Genomic DNA, 23,231 nt, shown 5'->3' with positions numbered 1-23,231 from the left:
TTTTTCTTTTGAACATTAATACTAGTGTAACATTAGTTTAACCATAATTATTGCTTAAGCCATAATAAAAAAGAATGATTGACACATCTTTGAATTAATTTTGCAGTAAAAATTATTCCTAAATAAACTTCCTAAATTAAACCATCTCTGTGATTATTAAAGAATTTAACAGTATCAAAAAGAAGATACTAGGCGCTGGAGCAATAGCACAGCAGGTAGGGCATTTGGCTTGCACACAGCCAACCTGGGTTCAATCCCTGGCATCCCACATAGTCCACTGATGCTGCCAGGAGTGATTTCTGAGGGCAGAGCTAGGAGTAACCCTTGAGTGACACTGGGCGTGACTCAAAAACAAAAATAAAAATATTATACTATTAAAAGAGCAATTCTATTCAATAGATAAAAATGCTTTAACCTGCACTGTACATAAAAATGGAACCATAAATATTCTATAGATAGTTAAGAGTCCACATTTTTTAAATAACTAGAACAAAATCCCAGTACATGGTAATTTATTAAACAGTAACAATGTGACTTGAAAGAGTTAATGTAACTCCCCTAACATAGGCTTTATAACCAGAGAGGTTTATTTATTAAAGAAGTTTGGCTGAATAAAAATTGTAGAAGCTTCTCCAGGATGAAATTTTTAAAGAACATTATTTGAAGGAGATAAAATCTTCACTAAAAAGGTAATACAAACAGGAACTTTTAAAAATTAAAACAACTATTGGTTTTTATTTTTCCACCATTAATTATAAAGAACTTATTCAATTACTGAATTGTATATAGGAGGTAGATATTATAATAAAAAATAGCTGCAAAAGAATATTTAACGATTACATGTATTTTAAATGTGGTTGAATTTCTTTAAATTCTTTTTCTTAGGTTTCATAAGCATTAATCATTTACCTAAGTATAAATAGGTTAAATTCTTTTTGATGTATTTACCTTTCTTCCTTTGAAGTTGAGGGTACCAATCTGCTCCAGGACCCCATAATACCAGCACATAATGTTGACCTTGGGCCTGTTCCACTGTTAACAGAACTTTCCTTTGCTTCTGTCCTCTATACGTGTATAATGCTTCTATGAAAGGAAAAAAAATATTTTACAATACTTTACAATATGTACAATATAGTAAAACTATCATAATTCAACATTTAATGATAAATATAAAATAGCAATCAAATCTTATATCATGGCAATTTGAATATTAATTTTTAATAATATAAAAATAAGGAAGGGCTCAAAATACTTACCTGTAAGTATAGTGATATCAACAACTCTTAGTACCGCATGGACTAGTATATCAGGCTGAAGTTGCTCCAATTCTACAAATTCAATTCTGTTCATTTTCTGAGGATGCTTCTGAAGATCTCTGAGATAGGAATGTCTTGAAGACACATAAGCCAGTAAGTCCTGAAGTACAGTAACACTAACTGTACTGGAATCTTAAGAAAGGGAATAAAACAGTTTTAAAGAATGATGACATTATATATATAAAAAAGATGACATTATAGTTTCTTAATACCGTATTTTCCTATAATTCTATATTATAAAGTGTAATTAAATAAAAACATTATTTCATTTGTGCAAAATATAAGATTATTCTTTTTTTTTTTTTTTTTTTTTTTGGTTTTTGGGCCACACTCGGCAGTGCTCAGGGGTCACTTCTGGCTGTCTGCTCAGAAATAGCTCCTGGCAGGCACGGGGGACCCATATGGGACACCGGGATTCGAACCAACCACCTTTGGTCTGAATCGGCTGCTTGCAAGGTAAACGCCGCTGTGCTATCTCTCCGGGCCCTAAGATTATTCTTTAACTTGATACTTTTTTTTTTTTTGGTTTTGGGCTACAGCTGGTGGCGCTCAGGGGATACTCCTGGCTCTGTGCTCAGAAATCGCTCCTGGTAGGCACGGGGGAGCATAAGAGATGTCGGGGATTGAACCCAGGTCTGTTCAGGGTCAGTCGCATGCAAGGCAAATGCCCTGCTGCTATGCTATCACTCCAGCTCCCAAATACTCATTTTTGTTTATTTGTTTTGGTTTTTGGGTCACACCTGGCAGTGCTCAGGGGTTACTCCTAGTTCTAGGCTCAGAAATCGCTCCTGACAGGCTCGGGGACAATATGGGATGCCAGGATTCAAACCACTGTCCTTCTCTATGCAAGGCAAACATCCTACCTCCATGCTATTTCTCTGGCCTCAGATACTCATTTTTTAATCAATGAAAAATATAGAAAAGCAATTATTCTCCAAAATATTTGTTCTGTTCTCACTCTATTTTGTTATTGATACCTATCAACCAAGGCTAATAGTTCAGCTAATTTTTGGTTTTAGCATCCTTTTATTTCCAATTAACTCCCTAACCCCTGGCTCTTGCTTGTTTGGATCACATCTTCACCAACTATCTCAACCACTGCCATTTTTCCCCAAGACACTTAGCTTTTCACATCTATAATACATTGTGTCATTTGAATAAGCCTTATTCTTTTGCACCACTTAGGCTCCATTCTCACCATTTCACTGTTTGCAACACTGTCCTCTTTTTGCTCCTGGCAGGCTCAGGGGACCATATGGGATGCTGGGATTTGAACCACCATCCTTCTGCATGCAAGGCAAATGCCCTACCTCTATCTTCATGCTATCTCTCCGGCCCCTGTCCTCCTCTTTTCTGACCACTTAAATACCATTCAGAAGAGCAACCAGTACAAGCTGTCAGTGATTTCTCTTTCCCCTGAGCAGAGATAGCTTTTATCTCTCTCATTTAGCATTTGAGTATGTGTTTAATATAGAATAACCTTAACTATTAGATTGACTATTTCGGGCTGAAGAAATAGCAAGGAGGTAGGGTGTTTGCCTTGCATGCAGAAGGTCAGTGGTTTGAATCCTGGAATCCCATATGGTCCCCGAGCCTGTCAGGAGCGATTTCTGAGCATAGAGCCAGGAGTAACCGTGGAGCACTGCTGGGTGCGACCCAAAAACAAAAAGTAAATAAATAAAAAGACTGGCTAATTTTTTTTTTATCATTATACCATTTAGATGGGGTTTTTTTGTTTTGTTTTTTTGTTTTTCATTTTGTCTTTAGGCTACACACAGTTGCACTCAGGAATCACTCCTAGCAGGTTTAGGGGACCATATAGGATGCCAGGGAACAAACCTGGGTTGACAATATGCAAAGCAAATACCCTACCCGCTGTGCTATTGCTCTAGCCCAGGTGTTTTTCTCTTTCTTATTTTTATTGAAATACAACAAAACACACATTTTAGTATACGTGCTGCCGAAGCGAGCACAAAACACACACATTTTAAATGCAGTTAAGTGTGTTTGTTGTTTTGAGGGAGCCAAACATGGCAATGCTCAGGGCTTAGTCCTGGCTCTACACTTAGGGATCACTCCTGGTGGGGTTTAGGGACTGTATTTGTGCTAGGGATATCACCAGGGTTGACTACATAAATGGCAAACACCTTGCCCGCTGTATTCTCTCTCTCTCTCTCCGTAACTGATAGATGAATTTTTGCAGATTAAAATTTCTATGAAGAAGAACTGGAGTGGTAATACAGCAGGTAGGGCATTTGCTTTGCATGTAGCAGACCCAGGTACAATCCTTGATCAATCGATCACCCAAGCACCACAAGGAGTAATTCCTGAGTACAGAGCCAGGAGTAAGCACAGTATACCAGTGGGGGTGATCCAAAAAAACAAAAAAATTTCCTTGAAGAAAAGGGAAATAGGTTTAAATATAATTGATTTGTTGACCAAAGATATAAGCAACACATTTAAATTTTTTTTAGAAAGCAGAATTGATGAACTGGTTTCAATATAAAAATAATTTTCCAACAATTTCTTCCTTCTATTAACATTCTTATTCTAAGGGCTGAAGAGATAGAACAGGGGTTAAGGTGCTTGCCTTGCAAACAGCTGAACAGTTTAACCTCCAGCACCACATTTAGTCCCTTACCAGGAGTGATCCCTGAATATTATGAAGTGTGACTCCCCAAATAAATAAATAAATAAATAAATAAATAAATAAATAAATAAATAAATAAATAGCACTCTCTGTGGTAGGGGTGGAGAACACACCAGAGAGAGGTGTGTTTTTTGGGGGGCCTCGCAGGGGTTACTCCTGACTCTGCGCTCAGAAATTGCTCCTGGCAGGAATGGGGAACCATATGGGAAGCTGAGATCCGAACCACCGTCCATCTGCCACGTGCAAGGCAAACACCCTATTGCTGTGCTATCTCTCCAGCCCCATGGTTTACTCTTGGTTCTGTGCTCTGGAATCACTCCTGGCAGCATTTATGGACTATATGTGAGGACAAAGATAGAACCAGGGTCAGTCACGTGCATGGTAAGAAAATACCTTCCCTTCCCTACTCTCTCTGGCCCCAAATCCTAACATATTTCTATTATACTACACTGAAGCTTTCATATGCAATGCTAGAATAAATTGTTCTCAGCTGTACACAAGGAAAGCAATTTATCCCTGTGTGATCAATCTCTCTTGCCCTTAAATTATCATTTATTTTTCTTTTGGAAGCCACACCTATTGACACTCAATGGTTATTCCTGGCTATGCACTCAGAAATTGCTCCTGGCTTGGGACCATGTGGGATGTGGGGGGGATTAAACTGCAGTTCATACTAGATTAGTGCGTGCAAGGCAAATGCCCTACCACTTGTGCCACTGTCCTTAAATTATCATTTTTTTTTTTTTTTTTTTTTTTTTTTTTTTTTTTTGTGGTTTTTGGGTCACACCCGGCAGTGCTCAGGGGTTATTCCTGGCTCCAGGCTCAGAAATTGCTCCTGGCAGGCACGGGAGGACCATATATGGGACGCCGGGATTCGAACCGATGACCTCCTGCATGAGAGGCAAACGCCTTACCTCCATACTATCTCTCCGGCCCCTAAATTATCATTTTTAACTCTCACCTTACCTTACTATGTGTATATATTTTAAATACTAAGAAATTTTTTTCAAAATGTATCTTACATTCTTCAGGCTGGACAGATGAGTAATTCCCAAGATTTAATAATTTACTGGTAAATGTTGATTGCAGTACTATTTCATCAACCCAACGATCCTCATGAATAGTAACATCTAGAAGGGAAAAATTTTTTATTATGCCACAAATTTCTTCATACTGTGGTTATCAGTCATGACAAAATATTATGCATGCACTTAATGCCACGAATAATGTTAAAGGATTAATAATAAATCTAGTATTAATAATAAATCTATGGACAAAACCATAAGAAAACAAAAAGCCTGACCTATGACCTAAATGTTAATATACTGAATAAAAAAGGTAAAAAGAAATAAGAATAAGGTAAAAAAAAATAAGAAAGGTATAAAGGAAAGCTTCTCAAATAAGTAGAAATAAGTAGACAAGAAGGATAGAATTAAAGATAGAAACTAAGGTCCATAAAAGGCAAGCACTGGATTGTCAATAATATCATTATTAATAATAAGGAAATCAACAATAATGCTACAGAGATCTATCATGCTAGAATCAAGGAGAGGCAATGGTTAAAAAAGAACAGTAAGTCCCAACAGCTTAGAGAGAGTGGGTTTGGGGCAGGGGAGAGGGAAACACATAATCTGATAAAATAAAATACATGACCAATGTACCAAGATGACCTCACCTGTGAGTAATATGATATCTCCAATAGACAATGTCAGTGCCCAAAATGCTGCAGTCCTCCATAGAAGGACCTTCTTCTGAATTTCTGATTGGTCAGTCACCACAATTGTAGCTAAAGGCACTTTCGTGCCAGAATTTGGTCCTGATTTTATAGTTATTTCTTTCACATGACATGGCGATAACACCATAACTAAACAGTTATACTTCTGATTTTCAGAATAGCAATCTTTTACTAATGATGTGTTTTTAATTCCCTTAAGTCCACACAGCTTCCTCTGGTTCACCACTACAGTAGAATCTCTTACATTAGAAATTAACTTAAATTTCTTAGCTACTGGGAGAACTTTCGATTTAGCTTTAGAGAGGCCCATTTTATCTCGAGAGGTACAACTTCTTTTACCAGAACTTTTGTGAAAAGTATTTATTTGTGAAACCAATATCCCTGAGTTGCATGACTCAATATATATCTCATTTGGTGGCAGTTTATCTTCAAAAGAAAAAACCTGTTGAGATGCCGTACTTCCTTTAAGATCTTTATCAGACTTCCTGTGACTATGGCAACTTTTTGTTTCAGGACAAACAGGACTAAAAAGTTCAAGAGAATATGCTTGGGTTTGTTCGTTTTCATAACCTGCAAGATCTTCCTTAGGCTGGATCAAATTCTCTTCAGTTCCTCTTATTTTTTCACAATTTGCCTTTGATTCAATCTCCAAGTTTATGGCCTCTTTATTTATAGGATTTTGCCTTTCATACTCCCTTTGAGCTAAAAAAGCAACTTGGCTGGAGGTCATTATACTGAGAAATTCGGTATCAGTTGATACCTTAAGATTTGAGACCTCTGCTCCCGCAGAGGTAGGCTTATCTAATCTATCAGAAGAAAAGAGCTTCAAATTTTTGTTTCCTATTTCATGATATTCTGTTGATATGCATTTTGTTTCTGTTGTTCCTGGGCCTACGTTAATCTGTTTAGTATCATATTCCAAATTTGGTAGAGTTTCGTACTTATGATCTAACTGAAAGGAATTATTTTGAAAGTTCTGATCACATTTATTTGACTGGTCTTTATGTTCTTCACTGAAAAGCTTTTGATACTTTTTCTCCTCAGAATTATTTTTAACACTCATTCCAAAGGGGTGAATTGTCTGGGATTTTAGAGTCTGTATTTTATTATCTTCCACATCAGCAGATTTATTCACAGAATTTGTTGGGCCAACAGCATATGTTACTTGATCATATTCAAGAGTATGCTTGTAGTCTTCATTCTTTGGATGTAAAAAAAGCTGAACTTTTTTCCAAGGATCAGCAGTGGAAGGTAAAGAAGTTGATTCCTGTGGCACTGTCATTTCTAATGAACTAATTGGAGCACCCCAAAAAATGTGAACTTGAGATCTTCCATTCATGGTTTCTGAGAAAAAAAAGAAAAAAGAAAAATCTAAAATGAACAGTTTATTAGTAAGCTTTTTTTTTTTTTTTTTTTTTTTTTTTTTTTTTTTGGTTTTTGGGTCACACCTGGCAGTGCTCAGGGGTTATTCCTGGCTCCAGGCTCAGAAATTGCTCCTGGCAGGCACAGGGGACCATATGGGGCGCCGGGATTCGAACCGATGACCTCCTGCATGAAAGGCAAACGCCTTACCTCCATGCTATCTCTCCGGCCCCTATTAGTAAGCTTTTACTTTTTTTGTTTTGTTTGGTTTTTGGTTTTTGTCAAAAACTAAAAACCCTGGCAGTGCTCAGGGTTACTACTGGCTTTGCACTTAGAAATCATTACACCTGGCAGGCTTGGGAGACTATATGGGATGCCATGGATCGAACCCAGGTCTGTCCTGGGTCAGCAGCATGCTAGACAAACACCCTACCTGCTGTGCTATAGCTCCTGCCCCAGCTTTTATATATTGACATTAACCTGATAATGTCAAAAGCAAATGTAATATAAACTATGACTTGAAGGACAAGAAAGTAGGCCAAAGGGCTGGCGTGATGCCTTGCAAGCTTAGGGTTCCAGGTTAAATCCCAAGAAGTACATGGCCTTTGAACACTACCAGGTATAGTCCTGGATATTGGCCATCAGCGTCTTTAGATCTTAGCATTGAACCATCAGTTGGCAAAATATTGCCCCAAATGATCTCTTGGTTCTCTGAGTATTGCTAGAAAAGCCCACTACTCATAAAAATTATGAGCACAACCTGATACATAATAAAAATTATTTCATACTCCAGTTAATCATAAAATTAATTAATGTATAAAAAAGCATAGAAAAAATAGCAACAGGGCCCGGAGAGATAGCACAGCGGCATTTGCCTGGCAAGCAGTCGATCCAGGAGCAAAGGTGGTTGGTTAGAATCCCGGGTGTCCCATATGGTCCCCTGTGCCTGCCAGGAGCTATTTCTGAGCAGACAGCCAGGCGTAACCCCTGAGCACCGCCGGGTGCGGCCCAAAAACCAAAAAAAAAAAAAAATAGCAACAAAAAATGTTCACACAGTTTCTTTTGGGAGAGGCACCCAGGCCAGTGGTGCTCAAGGTTTATTTCACTTCTGGCTCTGAACTTGGGAATATAGTGCTTGGGAACCATATGCAATGCTGGGGATTAAACCTGGCCAGCCACATACAAGCCAAACTTCCTACCTGCTGTATTCTCTCTCTAGCTCCTCACATATCTTTAGGGTTAAAAAATTCAAGAATACTAGTATTAAATGAGTAAATTCTTAGTATGTTTAGTTTAGTTAGTTTAGTTATGTTATATAAACTTGCACATTTTAAATAGCAAGTCAGTAAAAAAACGGGAGTAAAGTTATGTTTTAATTATATTAAGGTCATCTTTATATTCTGTTCTACATCACAGATTATAAATTTAGAGTTCCCAACCCAAGACAAATTTTAATTACTCAAATCGGAATACAGTTAAAATATAATAGAAAGGGGCTGGAGCGATAGCACAGTGGTAAGGTGTCTACCTAGCACATGGCCAACATAGAACCGACTCGGTTCAATTCCTGGCATCCCATGGTCCCTGGAGCCTGCCAGGGGCAATTTCTGAGTGCAAAGCAAGGAGTAGCACACACACACACACACACACACACACACACACACACACACAGGCAATTTCTGAGTGCAAAGCAAGGAGTAACACACACACACACACAGAAAAATTGAAGTTGTCTTCGATATGTACAAATGAGGGGCTAGAGAGAAAATACAGCAAGCAGGGCACTTGCCTTTCATTCATCCAACTCAGATTTAATCCTTGGCATTCTATGTGGTCCCCCAAGCAACACCAGGAATTATTCCAGAGAACAGAGCCAGGAATAACCTGAGTGCTGCTGGGTGTGGCCCCAAAACAAAAACAAACAAACAAAAAGATAATGTACAAATGACTTCATTCTAATCTATTAGCACAATATTTTTTTCCTCCTTCCCCCTATATAAATATTTGGCCTGATGGTTTGGTACTCAACCCCAGAAATATGGTGCCTGGGGCCAGGAGACCATCTAAAGTAGTGCTTAAGGTCATGTGGTGCCAGAGATTCACACACACACACACACACACACACACACACACACACACGCATGCATGCACCCATGCACTAAGCATTTCCTCTATCACTTGAGCTACTTCCCTAGCATTGTATTTTAAATTTCTTCATAAATTTTTTTTGGGGGGAGGTTTTTTTTTTTTTTTTTTTTGGTTTTTGGTTTTGGGGCCACACCCAGTGATGCTTAGGGGTTACTCCTAGCCATGTGCTCAGAAATCGCTCCTGACTTGGGGGACCATATGGGACATCTGGGATCCAACTGCAGTCTGTCCTAGGTTAGCACGTGTAAGGCAAACATCTTACCGCTTGTGCCACCGCTCCAGCCCTGTTTTTTTTTAAATTTCTTAATTGTCATTAAAATATAAATTAGGGGTGCCGGAGAGATAGCATGGAGGTAGGGTGTTTGCCTTGCATTGCAGAAGGACAGTGGTTCGAATCCTGGCATCCCAGATGGTCTCCCGAGCCTGCCAGAAGCGATTTCTGAGCATAGAGCCAGGAGTAACCCCTGAGCACTGCCAGGTGTGACCAAATATATATATATATATATATATATATATATATATATATATATATCTGGTATTAAGGGCCAAAGCAATAACACAGTGGTAGGACGTTTGCTTTGCACTGAGCACTGCCAGGTGTGACCCAAATACCAAATATATATATATTTGGTATTAGGGGCCAAAGCAATAACACAGTGGTAGGACGTTTGCTTTGCACACGGGCAACTCACTGGGTTGATTCTAGGCATCCCATATGGTTCCCCGAGCCTGCCAGAAGATATTTCTGAGTGCAGAGCCAGGAGGAGTAACCTCTGTGCGCTGCCAGGTGTGGTCCAAAAGCCAAAAATAGGGGCTGGAGAGATAGCGCAGCTGCGTTTGTCTTGCAAGCAGCCAACCAAGGACCTAAGGTGGTTAGTTTGAATCCCGGCGTCCCATATGGTCCCCTGTGCCTGCCAGGGGCTATTTCTGAGCAGATAGCCAGGAGTAACCCCTGAGCACTGCCCGGTGTGGCCCAAAAACAAAAACAAAATACAAACAAAAAAAAGCCATAAAATTAATAATAATAAATAAACATCCTAACTTAAACTTAACTATTGTGGCACTTAGTACAAGTAAATTCAAGTAAGCATTCAAGTTTACTGAAAATAAAAATCATACCTCTAGGGTTAGAGCAATAGTACAGCGGTTAGAGCGTTTGCCTTGCACAAGGCTGACCCAAGTTAGATCTTCAACATCCCAAATTGTCCCTTAGAGCCTGCCAGGAGTGATTCCTGAGTGCAGAATCAAAAGTAACTCCTGAATACTTCTGGATATGATCTCAAAACAAACAAAAACCATACCTCTTCTTGGCCATAAATGACCTTCAAAAAGTAATTTCTAGCACTGGAGAGATAGTACAGTGGGTAGAATGATTTTCTTGAATGCAATCTTTCTAGGTTCGATCCCTAGCACTGCATATGGGTCCCCTGAGCATGCCAAGAGTGATCGCTGAACACAGGGCCAGGAGAAAGTTCTCAGCTTCATCAGATAAGACCCCAAAACAGTGACCGGAAACTAACAAACCCAAAATAATATAATAAATACTATCAGCTTAACAGAAAATGACGATCTCTTAAGAAAAACATAATTACTGTGAAAGGGGCCCGGAGAGATAGCACAGCGGTGTTTGCCTTGCAAGCAGCCGATCCAGCACCAAAGGTGGTTGGTTCAAATCCCGGTGTCCCATATGGTTCCCCCGTGCCTGGCAAGAGCTATTTCTGAGCAGACAGCCAGGAGTAACCCCTGAGCACTGCCGGGTGTGGCCCAAAAACCAAAAAAAAAAAGAAAAAGAAAGAAAGAAAACAAAAAAAAATAATTACTGTGAAAGGTTTGCAAAATATGTCCCAAGCAGCATCACATGCCAGGGCCCTACCACTGAACCATCTGGCCCAGTTGAATGAGAATTTCTGGAAGTGATCCCAGGGTCCCTGGACACCCCCTTAGGAGACCTCCCCAAAGAAGGTAGCAAAAATAAATAACCATAAGTCATGTGAATACATATTACAATTTTTTCATAAAATTTTTTGAAGAATATATAACTTATGGTACAACATATACTGAGATTTTAAAAAAAATTGGGGGGGGGGGGGTCTGGGCCACACCCAGCAGCTTTCAAGGGTTATTCCTGACTCTGTGCTCAGAAATTGTTCCTGGCAGGCTTGTGCGACCATATTGGATGCTGTAGATTGAACCCAGGCCCATCCTGGGTCATTTGCGTGCATCACTATTTCTCTGGCCCCATATACTGAGATTTTAAATACATTAAAAAATAAACACTAAATTCAAGATTGTGATTACCTTTGGGAGATAGTAATGGAAAGATGATAGATAGATGGTATATAAAAGACTTTAACTGGACTGAACACCTTTTACATATTTTTTACCTATGTTTGACTACAAAAGTATTCTTTATGTTGTTCAGAATTATTTTTTATTCAATTTATTTATTTATTTATTTATGTATTTATTTATTTATTTAGGTTTTTGGGCCATATATGGTGGCACTCAGGGGTTACTCCTGGCTCTGCACTCAGAAATTGCTCCTGCGGGCTCCGAGTATCACATGGAATGCTGGGGATCGAAGCTAAGTCCAACCCAGATCAGCCGCATGCAAGGCAAATGCTCTACTTCTGTGTTATCACTCCGGCCCTCAAAGTATTTCATAATACAAAAAATTCCTAGAAAGAAAACATTAAAAGTTAGATTAAGGATGATTTTTAAAAGATTCTTATATTTTTAAAGTCTTGTTATAGTGAATAATTAACATGTGCTATTTTCATAATCAATGAATATGTTTTAGTCTGGTAATTTAGGCTTTTCTTTTAAAATCCTCAAACTGAATATAATGTTCCAATAGCTATATAAACTTAAGTTTAAGTATAACACTTCAGAATAAGGACTGTAAATAAGGCCAAAGTGATAAGGAAGTTGGGATAGGATGCTTGCCTTGTACACAGTAGAGTCAGGTTCAATCCACAGCACCATGTATGGTCCCCAGAATCCTGCCAGGAGTTATCCCTGAGTACAGAAACAGGAGTAAGTCCTGAGCACCACCAAAAAAATAATAATAAAATAAAAACGAAAAAGATTTGAGAATACGGTCGGAGAGATAGTACAGCGGTAGGGCATTTGCCTTGCATGCGGCCACTCCAGGACAGATGGTGGTTCGAATCCTGGCATCCCAGATGATCCCCCCACGTGCCTGCCAGGAGCAATTTCTGAGCACAGAGTCAGGAATAACCCCTGAGCACTGCCAGGTGTGACCCAAAAACAACAACAACAAAAAAGATTTGAGAATAATAATGATAGCTGTAAATATATGAGTAGTAAGAACAAATATATATACTAAAATTTAAACAATTTAAATAAGTTAATATTAAAAGACAAAATTATGGTAAATTTAGACCCATAATAATCAAAGCAAAAAGGCCAGAGATAGTAGAGCAAGCAGTCAACCAGGATTTGATCCCTGGCAACACATTTGGTTCTCTAAGAACTACTAGGAATGATCCTGGGCACTATAGCGTAGTACAGCAAAAAATATTCAAAGGACTAGTTATCATTAATTACCATACCATATATCCATCTTCATCTTATTCTTTTTTTTTTTTTTTTTTAGTTTTTGGGCCACACCCGGCGGTGCTCAGGGGTTACTCCTGGCTGTCTGCTCAGAAATAGCTCCTGGCAGGCACGGGGGACCATATGGGACACCGGGATTCGAACCAACCACCTTTGGTCCTGGATCGGCTGCTTGCAAGGCAAACGCCGCATCTCGCCGCTGTGCTATCTCTCCGGGCCCTTCATCTTATTCTTTTTTTTTTTTTTTTTTTTTTCCTTTTTTTTTTGGTTTTTGGGCCACACCCTGTGACGCTCAGGGGTTACTCCTGGCTATGCGCTCAGAAGTTGCTCCTGGCTTCTTGGGGGACCATATGGGACGCCGGGGGATCGAACCGCGGTCCGTCCTAGGTTAGCGCAGGCAAGGCAGGAACCTTACCTCCAGCGCCACCGCCCGGCCCCCCCGTTCATCTTATTCTTTTTTTTTTTTTTTGGTTTTTTTTTTTTTTTTTTTTTGGGCCACACCCGTTTGATGCTCAGGGGTTACTCCTGGCTATGTGCTCAGAAATCGCCCCTGGCTTGGGGGGACCATATGGGACGCCGGGGGATCGAACCGCGGTCCGTTCCTTGGTAGCGCTTACAAGGCAGACACCTTATCTCCGGCGCCACCTTCCCGGCCCCTCATCTTATTCTTATGAAAAGAAAAAGGAGTAAGATCTGTGGATCTGTTTTACATTTATGTGTTATTTTTATAATGGTCACTAGGGGGATCCAAATAGTACAGCAAAAATCTAGGTTCAAAAAATTTATCAAGGGCCCGGAGAGATAGCACAGCGGCATTTGCCTCGCAAGCAGCCGATCCAGGACCAAAGGTGGTTGGTTTGAATCCCGGTGTCCCATATGGTCCCCCGTGCCTGCCAGGAGCTATTTCTGAGCAGACAGCCAGGAGTAACCCCTGAACACCACCAGGTGTGGCCCAGAAGCCAAAAACCAAAAACAAAACAAAACAAAACAAAAAAAAAATATATATATATATGTATGTATATATAGATATATATACATACATATATATATATATAAAATAGAAGAGACAATCTGGAGACTTGTGGGACAAAGTAATTGTACATGAGTTCTGTTTTATTTTTCTTAATGTTCTTTGGCTGAAACTTCAAAGTTAAGATATCAGCAAGGGGACTTCTGAGAGTTTTGTTTATGGGTGATTGTTCTTCTACTGTAACTTTACCTTGTCCTCTTTCTTTGCATCTTTGTTCTCATAATTAAAAATAAAAAAAAAATTTTTTTTTTGGGCCACACCCGGCAGTGCTCAGGGGTTACTCCTGGCTGTCTGCTCAGAAACAGCTCCTGGCAGGCACGGGAGACCATATGGGACACCGGGATTCGAACCAACCACCTTTGGTCCTGGAGCGGCTGCTTGCAAGGCAAATGCCGCTGTGCTATCTCTCCGGGCCCTAAAAATAAAAATTTAAAAAAAAATAAAAAGCAATTTTAATTGTCAAAATCAAAGGTCAGTTTTCAGCTCATTTGCTTCCATTTGAAACTATCAAACTCCCTTTTCTAAAACAATCTATCTTTTTTATTCTGACTATAAAATTATAATTACTTTGTGCTTAAGAGACAGATATTAGTTTATTCATTCAATCATTCGTGTAAAATACTCATTGTGACAGCATTAAGCTAGGCATTGCAATTTCAACAGCAACAGGAAAGAGGTTAGAGTCTAATGGGAGAGATTATATGACAATCGTAAAATGGTGATACTGGGCTACCAGACTTAAATGTAGAACTATTTATAGAAGGGCAAAATGTAGGTCAGTTCAACCAGAGTAGAACTCTGACCCTATATACTTTTTTTCATAAGTTCTTTAGACACTTATGACAAAATTGTAATAATGTTTATTAAATGGATTAAATAAACTCTCCAAGTCATTCCTACCTCCTACTCCAGCATAGGAGTCAAGAAAGCAGTATTTAATTGCCTTAACCACAGGCCAGACCCGCTTCATGTTATTTCCAAAATATTTAAAGACACTCACTGCTTCTCTGTCTTCAATTAACATTTTCTCCTAAATACCCTGCAATCTCACTTGTATTTTCTCTTTTAAGACGACAACAAAATCCAAACTGTCAAATCAGTACTTGTATACTTCATTTATGAAACTCATTGGTTTCTAGTGTACTTCTTTTCTTAACAACATACCTCTCAGATCCCTTTCCTCTTTCCTCCTTTTCCTTGACCCCTCCTTTTCATTCCACTTAACTCCACAGAATTTCTTCTAATATCATTCATTCATTTAACAACTAAATATGCAATTATGTTTGGTATCCAGGAAGATAGCTCAAAAGGCTAGAGCACCTGTCTGGCATGTATGAGGCCCCAGGTTCAATTACCAGCAACACACAATTCCCTGAACAATGCTATCTGTAGCCCTGATAACCCATGGTAATTCTAAGCATTGCTAGAATAGCCTTGATAACAGCTAAATTCATATAGCATCTTCAGGATAAGCATCAGTCAAGCCCACACTAAAGAGGCCTATGGGGAGGCCGGAGCGATAGCACGGCAGTGGGGGTAGAGCGTTTGCCGTGCATGCAGCTGACTCAGGACGAACCTGGGTTCGATCCCCAATATCTCATATGGTCCCCCAAGCCAGGAATGACTTCTGAGTGCATAGACAGGAGAAAACCCCAAGCATCACTAGGTATGGCCCAAAAACAAACACAAAAACAAAAACAAAACAAATAAAAAAAGAAGTCTATAGGTCCTGAGCACTGCTGGTAAACTCCCTGAAAATTATTGACACAGGGCAGAATAATAGCACAGCAGGTAGGGTGTTTACCTTGCATGTAGTCGACCCAGGTTTGATTCCTGGCATCCCATATGGTCCCCCAATCCTGCCAGGAGTGATCTCAGTTCAGAGCCAACAGGTATGGTTCAAAAATCAAAAAACAAAGAAATAGAGGGACAGAGAGATAGCATAAAAGTAAGGCATTTGCCTTTCATGCAGAAGGTTCAAATCCCAGCATCCCATATGGTCCCCCGAGCCTGCCAGGAGTGATTTCTGAGCGTGGAGCCAGGAGTAACCCCTGAGCGCTGCCGGGTGTAACCCAAAAACTAAAACAAAACAAAACAAAACAAAAACCAGAATCACTGAAACAGTACTTTAAATATATGTATAAAAAATATATATGTATATATATCTCCAACTATGTTTTACCAACCTAAATGAACCAACCACTGAATATCATATCACTTATATTTCTAGTATCACTATATTTGATAACACCTAACTAAATAAAAGGTAATGTTTTATTTAGTATCTTTCTTGAAGGTAATATCTGACTAAATGACCCTGTGTCCAGATTAAATTACATTCTGTATAATCAAGTTTGGTATGACATATAAGGTCATGAGCCATCGCTTCTAAGATTCGGAGCCCTACTGTCCTGTAGGGCAAAATAGGGAAGCCAATGGGATGACACAAAGAAGTTTAGAAAATTCAGAGATCTCCTAGGACTAGAGATGTCAGAAATAAATCAAAGTTCTATAAAACACAAGATTATTTGTATATAATGATTACTTTAATATACCTTCATATATTTGTCTAAATATATATCCCAGAAAAGTGTCCCTTCTTCCAAAAAAGTTGACTAGAAAGTAGGGTCATGTAAATTTTTAAGAATTTTAAGTATGTCTGGGAAACATTTTCTGAGTATTCAACAGACGAATGGCTAAAGAAACTGTGGTACATTTATACAATGGAATATTATGCAGCTGTCAGGAGTGATGAAGTCATGAAATTTTCCTATACATGGATGTACACGGAATCTATTATGCTGAGTGAAATAAGTCAGAGAGAGAGAGAAAAACGCAGAATGGTCTCACTCATCTATGGGTTTTAAGAAAAATGAAAAACATTCTTGCAATAATAATTTTCAGACACAAAAGAGAAAAGAGCTGGGGCCCGGAGAGATAGCACAGCGGCGTTTGCCTGCAAACAGCCGATCCAGGACCAAAGGTGGTTGGTTCAAATCCCGGTGTCCCATATGGTCCCCCGTGCCTGCCAGGAGCTATTTCTGAGCAGACAGCCAGGAGTAACCCCTGAGCACTGCCGGGTGTGACCCAAAAACCAAAAAAAAAAAAAAAAAAGAGAAAAGAGCTGGAAGTTCCAGCTCACCTCAGGAAGCTCACCACAAAGAGTGATGAGTTTAGTTAGAGAAATAACTACATTTTGAACTGTTCTAATAATGAGAATGTATGAGGGAAATGGAAAGCCTGTCTAGAGTACAGACGGGGGTCAGGTGGGGAGGAGGGAGATTTTGGACATTGGTGATGGGAACATTGCACTGGTGATGGGTGGTATTCTTTACATGACTGAAACCCAAACACAATCATGTATGTAATCAAGGTGTTTAAATAATATATATATATATATAAAGAATTTTAAGTATATACCTAAGGCTGCTAGTATAGAAGTTGTGAGTGTGTTCATAAGCAGAAGGATAAGATGTGTTGAAGGGGAAGATAAAATATTTTATTTTTAGCAAAAATATACTGGACAACACATATATGGACAACACATACCATCTCATGTTTTAGATGAATTCAGAGGGTTAAAGCTCATTAAGATACCAGATGAAACTTGCAAGTACATATCCATTACCGTAGTTAATAATTTACAAAATTTCTCAATCTGTAAAAGGCCAGTTCAGTCAGATAGACCAATACAACCATAACCCTTTATCTTTAGAGTGGTCAGAGTCTGATGAATGGGTCAAAGATTTATAAAACAGGAAGAACTGTATCAGCAGATTTTGTTTTTGCAGAGCACTCCCAACTACAAATGATTATTATAAAATACATGTGGTTTAATAAGAGGACTTTATCTTATTACCAACCAAAATCACACTATTAAAATACCCATCCATATTTATTTTATCAAAAACTCTAAGCTTTATATTCTTGCTCATATCATCAAATAACAAAATGAAGAGACAGCATAGCAATGTAATTATAAGCATGGGTTTGGGGTAAGTACTATGTAAAAAATTTTCCTTTACAACTTACTAAAAATCTGAAAATTGTTTTTTAAGACAGTTGATCTGTTGGACATGAGAGATAGCACAGTGGGTAGGGCATTTGCCTTACCACAGCACGAAGCTGACCCAGATTTGATCCCCTGCATCCCTATGGTCCCTGGAACCTGCCAGGAGTAATTTCTGAGTGCAGAGCCAAGAGTAACCGAGTCACTGGTGTGACCAGAAACCACAAAATAGATAGTTGAACTGTTACATGGGATTCATTATATTATTTGTAAAAATTTTAAGACATTCATAAAAATTAAATTTCTGTATGTATGTCAAGTGACAATCAAATTTCCTTATTTGAAAAAAATGAGAGCAACCAACATCTATCCCTAACCTTTAGTGTTGTTGTAGGATGGGCATAAAGTAGTTCTTCAAGAAATGTTAAATCCTGAAAATTCAATACATATACCTGAGGAAACAAACAAATCACAAGCCATTATAGAATAAAAACTTTCTTTTTTTTTTTTTTTTTTTTTTTTTTTTCTTTTTTTTGGTTTTTTGGGCCACACCCGGTAACGCTCAGGGGTTACTCCTGGCTATGTGCTCAGAAGTTGCTCCTGGCTTGGGGGACCATATGGGACACCGGGGGATCGAACCGCGGTCCTTCCAAGGCTAGCGCAGGCAAGGCAGGCACCTTACCTTCAGCGCCACCGCCCGGCCCCATAAAAACTTTCTAATGAAACCAAACACAATCTGTTTCTTCATTTTGTTTTATTTTGCTTTGGGGCGATACCTGAAAATGCTACTGCTGGCAGTGCTCAAAGGACTGTAAGGAATACTAGGGATTGAATCTGGGTGGGTCACATGGAAGTAAGTGTCCTACTCTCTGCACTCTCTGGCCCACAAACCCTTAGACTTGACCAAAGAACTAAGATAACAAAAGAGAGAGGGCAGTGACCTGAAAGGGGTGATGGAATGTGGGGGAGAGATACTGGCACTTTGATGATAGGCCTAGTATATTTTACCCATAGGACACATCAACATTCATACTCTGAGAAATCAATGTGACCACAATAATTATTTTTTTATATTTTAAAACATGAATTGTAAATATATTTATTTCAAATGTGTTATATATTTGTGTGTATACATACATATAGAACATAATGATTTTTTTTTGGGGGGGTCACACCTGGCAGTGCATAGGGATTACTCCTGGCTCTTTGCTCAGAAATCGATCCTGGCAGGCTCGGGGAACTTTATGGGATACCAGATTCGAACCACTGTCCTTCTGCATGCAAGGCAATGCCCTACCTCCATGCTATCTCTCCAGCCCCAATTTTTATAGTTATAATCATAAAATTAAAATAATATTCTAGCTACTTCAATGTGTCTACCCTTCTGTGTCAACCTATAATCTTCCTTTTTTTTTTTTTTTGGGTGGGGGTCACACCCGGCATTGCTCAGGGGTTACTCCTGGCTCTATGTTCAGGAATCGCTCCTGGCAGGCCCGGGGGACCATATGGGATATCGGGATTCGAACCGATGACCTTCTGCATGAAAGGCAGAAGGCCTTACCTCCATGCTATCTCTCCGGCCCTGCTATAATCTTCCTAAACATTTTCAGTGCTAACTAAATTTCATGTAGAATTTAATCAGCCATTAATCTCTATTCATTTGTTCCTAAATTGTCACTAGTATAGTCATTAATGCAATTATTTGGGGTAATTAGCATATCTCTCGCTCTCTCTTTTTTTTTTTTTTTTTTTTGGTTTTTGGATTACACCTGAGTTACTCCTGGCTCTGTGTTCAGAAATTGCTCCTGGAAGGCTCAGGGAGCCATATGGAATGCTGGGGATCGAACCTAGATCCATCCCAAATAGGCAGCATGCAAGGCAAACACCCTACTACTGTGCTATCATTCTGGCCCCTACCATAATTCTCAATTATTTTCTTGTAATAAACACCCAATATGAACTTAACTGACAAAAGGTATATACATTATGACTTCTAATTTTTTTTTAACAGGGCCCACATCCAGCAGTACTCTGGAGGTTCTGGAGTCCTCCCTGCAATGAACTATTAGGCCAGCCAGGAGTGCAGGCCTAATAACTCATAGCAATTCCATCAGGACAAATAGGACTAAATCTAGTGGTGCTGTGAGGAATAAACAGTGGGAGAAAAGAATGTAGGTATGTAGTAATGGAGATAAAGCATAAAACCCAGGATATGATATATATGTGCTCAATTGCTTAAGCTATTTTCTAGTCTTCCTAATACTTCTATTATTTTATTTGCAAAAGAAATAAACAGATTATAATGCCTCAAACAATGGCTGACATTTTAAATTTAAGTTTACATTTACATTTTAAATTTAAGTTTTAAATTACATTTAGGTTAATTTTGTTTGTTTGTTTGTTTTTGGGTCACACCCAGTGATGTTCAGGGGTTACTCCTGGCTCTGCACTCAGAAATTACTCCTGGCTTGGGGGACCATATGGTATGCTGGGGGATCGAACCGCAGTCCTTCCTAGGACAGCAGCGGGCTCTGGCCCCTAGGTTAATTTTTTTTTTTTTTTTTTGGTTTTTGGGCCACACCCGGCAGTGCTCAGGGGTTACTCCTGGCTGTCTGCTCAGAAATAGCTCCTGGCAGGCACGGGGGACCATATGGGACACCGGGATTCCAACCAACCACCTTAGGTCCTGGATGGGCTGCTTGCAAGGCAAACACCGCTGTGCTACCTCTCCGGGCCCAATATTTTTAATGAATTAGAATCATATGCAAGCTAATGCAAGATAATACAAAGTAATTACCAAAAATATGTTGGTTAAGATAAGCAAGGAATGGGAGAGATCAAAGTACAAGATCAAAGTGTACAAGGGTACACACCTTTCATATACAAAGACACAAGTTCTACCCAGCTCTACTAGGACCTCAGCACTGCTGGGCCCAAGTAGCATCACCTCACAGAACTGAATCACACATTGAGCCACTGGGCCAAATTGGTCAAGATTTCTGGGAGTAGCTCCCAGGCTTCCAAAGCACTACTTGGAAGACATGAATAAATTATTTGTTTGGTTTTGGTTTGGGGCCACACCAGGCAGTGCATAGGGGTTGCTCCTGGCTCTGTGCTCATAAATTACTCTTGGCTGACTTGGGGGGCCATATTGAATGCCAGGGATCAAACCCAGATCGGCCGTGCAAGAAAAATGTGCTACACAGACCCACTGTGCTACTGCACTGTCCCATTAAATTATAATTTTTTATTGAGACTCTGTAGTTTACAATACCTTTTTTGTTTCTGTCTTTGTTTTGGGGGGGTCCACACCCAGTGATGCTCAGGGGTTACTCCTAGCTATTCGCTCAGAAACCACTCCTGGCTTGGGGGACCATATAGGATGCTGGGAGATGGAACAGTGGTCTGTCCTAGGTTAGTGCATAGCAAGGCAAAAGCCCTACAGCTTGCGCCACTGCTCCAGCACATAGTTTGCAATACTCTTAATGATTTCTCATGCACACAATTGCAACAATACAGTCATCACTAGTGTACCCACCATCCTCTCTAAATTAAATTTAAAAAGAAATATAGGAGCTGGAAAAATAGTATAGCAGGTAGGGTGTTTGCCTTGCACATAGAGGACCTGAGTTCGATCCCCAGAACCCAGATGGTCCCCCTGAGCACTAGCCAAATAATTCCTGAGTGCAGAAGCAGGAGTAACCCCTCTACACTAAAAGGTGTGACAAAAAAAAAAACTAATGAAGAAATCCCTCCTCTTAGTGCTCAGGAGAACATGAGATGTTGGGGATCAAACCCAGGTTGGCTGTTACAAGGCAAAATGCCCTACCCACTGTGCCCACTCTGACCCCAGAGAATATGAAACTGTATATGCATTTTTTGAATTATTATGGTTTTATACTACTTCTATATATAAGCTCTATTTTTTTCTTTTTTGGGGCCACACCTGTTTGATGCTCAGGAGTTACTCCTGGCTAAGTGCTCAGAAATTGTCGCTGGCTTGGGGGGGGCCATATGGGATGCTGGAGGATCGAACCACAGTCCTTCCTTGGCTAGTGCTTGCAAGGCAGACACCTTACCTCTAGCGCCACCTCGCCGGCCCCATAAGCTCTATTTTTATAATATCTATATAAATTCTAAAAGCCTACATATATTCATTTTTTTATTTATTTTCTGGCAAGCCTACATATATTCTATTAATATTTTTGTTTTATGGGGCCAGAGAGATAGCACAGCAGTACGGCATTTGCTGGCATGTGGCCAATCCAGGACAGACCTGGGTTTGAATCCTGGCCTCCCATATGGTCCCATATGGTCACTCAAGCCAGGAGTGATTTCTGACCACAGAGGCAGGAATAACCCCTAAGCACAGCCAGGTGTGGCCCCAAAACAAAAAAAATATTTTGTTTTACATAAACAATAGTTTCTGTGTAATTATTATAAATAAAAGCACCATTTTCCCCTCTGTATTTCTAAAGATATTTGACATTTCTTTCTTCTTTTCTTTTGGTTGTTGCTGTGGTGGTTGCTGTCAATGTGGTTGTGGTAGTGCACCCAAGCAGTGCTTAATGGCTAGAGGCATATCCTGTGCCTCAGTGCCAGGAATTGAGCCCACAGTCAAGATTCGTAAGGTATGTTGGGACTGGAGCAGTGGTGCTGCGGTAGGTCGTTTGCCTTGCACATGGCTGACCTAGGAGTCCCCTGAAGTCCCATATGGTCCCCCGAGCCAGAAGCAATTTCTGAGCACATAGCCAGGAGTAACCTCTGGCATCACCGGGTGTGGCCCAAAAATTAAAAAAAAAAAAAAGATTTGTAAGGTAAATAGATGAACTCTATCTACGGTCCTATTGTCCTTCATTCTTTCTGAAGAATCAAGATTCTATCTATTCTCTTTTATATCTAACTCATGGAATATTTTATAGTATTTCTTGGCATTTCAGGTCTACTAAACACAAATTATTTTAATTTTCTTAATGTCTATAAATCTGTTTTACCCTTATTTTTATAATTTATTTTTGTTGAATATAATTATAAATTGACTTGAATTTTTTTCCCTTTCAGCATTTCCACTATCATCCATTATCATTCCATTATCCTCAAGCTTGTATTTCTCATGGTGAGTAGTCATCATAATTCATATGTCATTTTCAAATATTTAATATGCCTTTTATTCTTCTATTGCTTGTAAGATGAACATGATATGCTTTGATCTAATATGTATAGGCACATAATACATACATACATATACATGTATACTGGTTTGTTTATGCTTAGTATTTCACCTACTTAGATCTTATTTTTGAATTTCTGAGCTAATATAATTTATCAGTTTTACAAGTTTTATTTTTGCTTTGAGGAATCATACCCAGCAGTGCTCAAAGATCTCTCCTGAAGCTCAGGGG

The 23,231-nt window shown here is 39.4% G+C and overlaps 1 protein-coding gene and 1 long non-coding RNA gene across 2 annotated transcripts in view; one reads left to right on the top strand and one right to left on the bottom strand.

Annotated features, from left to right (window-relative positions):
• SHLD2 (shieldin complex subunit 2) overlaps window positions 1–6,781 on the bottom strand; it is a 23,517-nt gene extending 16,736 nt beyond the window's left edge. Inside the window, exons 1-4 of the mRNA XM_049790656.1 lie at window positions 5,642–6,781; window positions 4,989–5,096; window positions 1,257–1,448; window positions 949–1,083 (exon numbers count right to left, since the gene is read on the bottom strand). Coding sequence (XP_049646613.1) covers window positions 949–1,083; window positions 1,257–1,448; window positions 4,989–5,096; window positions 5,642–6,764 — 1,558 coding nt within the window. The 5' untranslated portion in view covers window positions 6,765–6,781. The remainder of the gene's footprint in view (window positions 1–948; window positions 1,084–1,256; window positions 1,449–4,988; window positions 5,097–5,641) is intronic.
• On the top strand, window positions 670–23,231 carry LOC126033778 (uncharacterized). Its single transcript, XR_007504499.1, has 3 exons — window positions 670–689; window positions 22,891–22,945; window positions 23,186–23,231. It is a non-coding gene; the product is annotated as an uncharacterized LOC126033778 (long non-coding RNA).

This window comes from Suncus etruscus, chromosome 17 (genome assembly GCF_024139225.1).
Source record: "Suncus etruscus isolate mSunEtr1 chromosome 17, mSunEtr1.pri.cur, whole genome shotgun sequence".
Lineage (NCBI taxonomy): Eukaryota > Metazoa > Chordata > Mammalia > Eulipotyphla > Soricidae > Suncus > Suncus etruscus.
The sequence above is the reverse complement of the archived record's forward strand: the minus strand, read 5'-3'. Positions and strand labels throughout refer to the sequence as shown.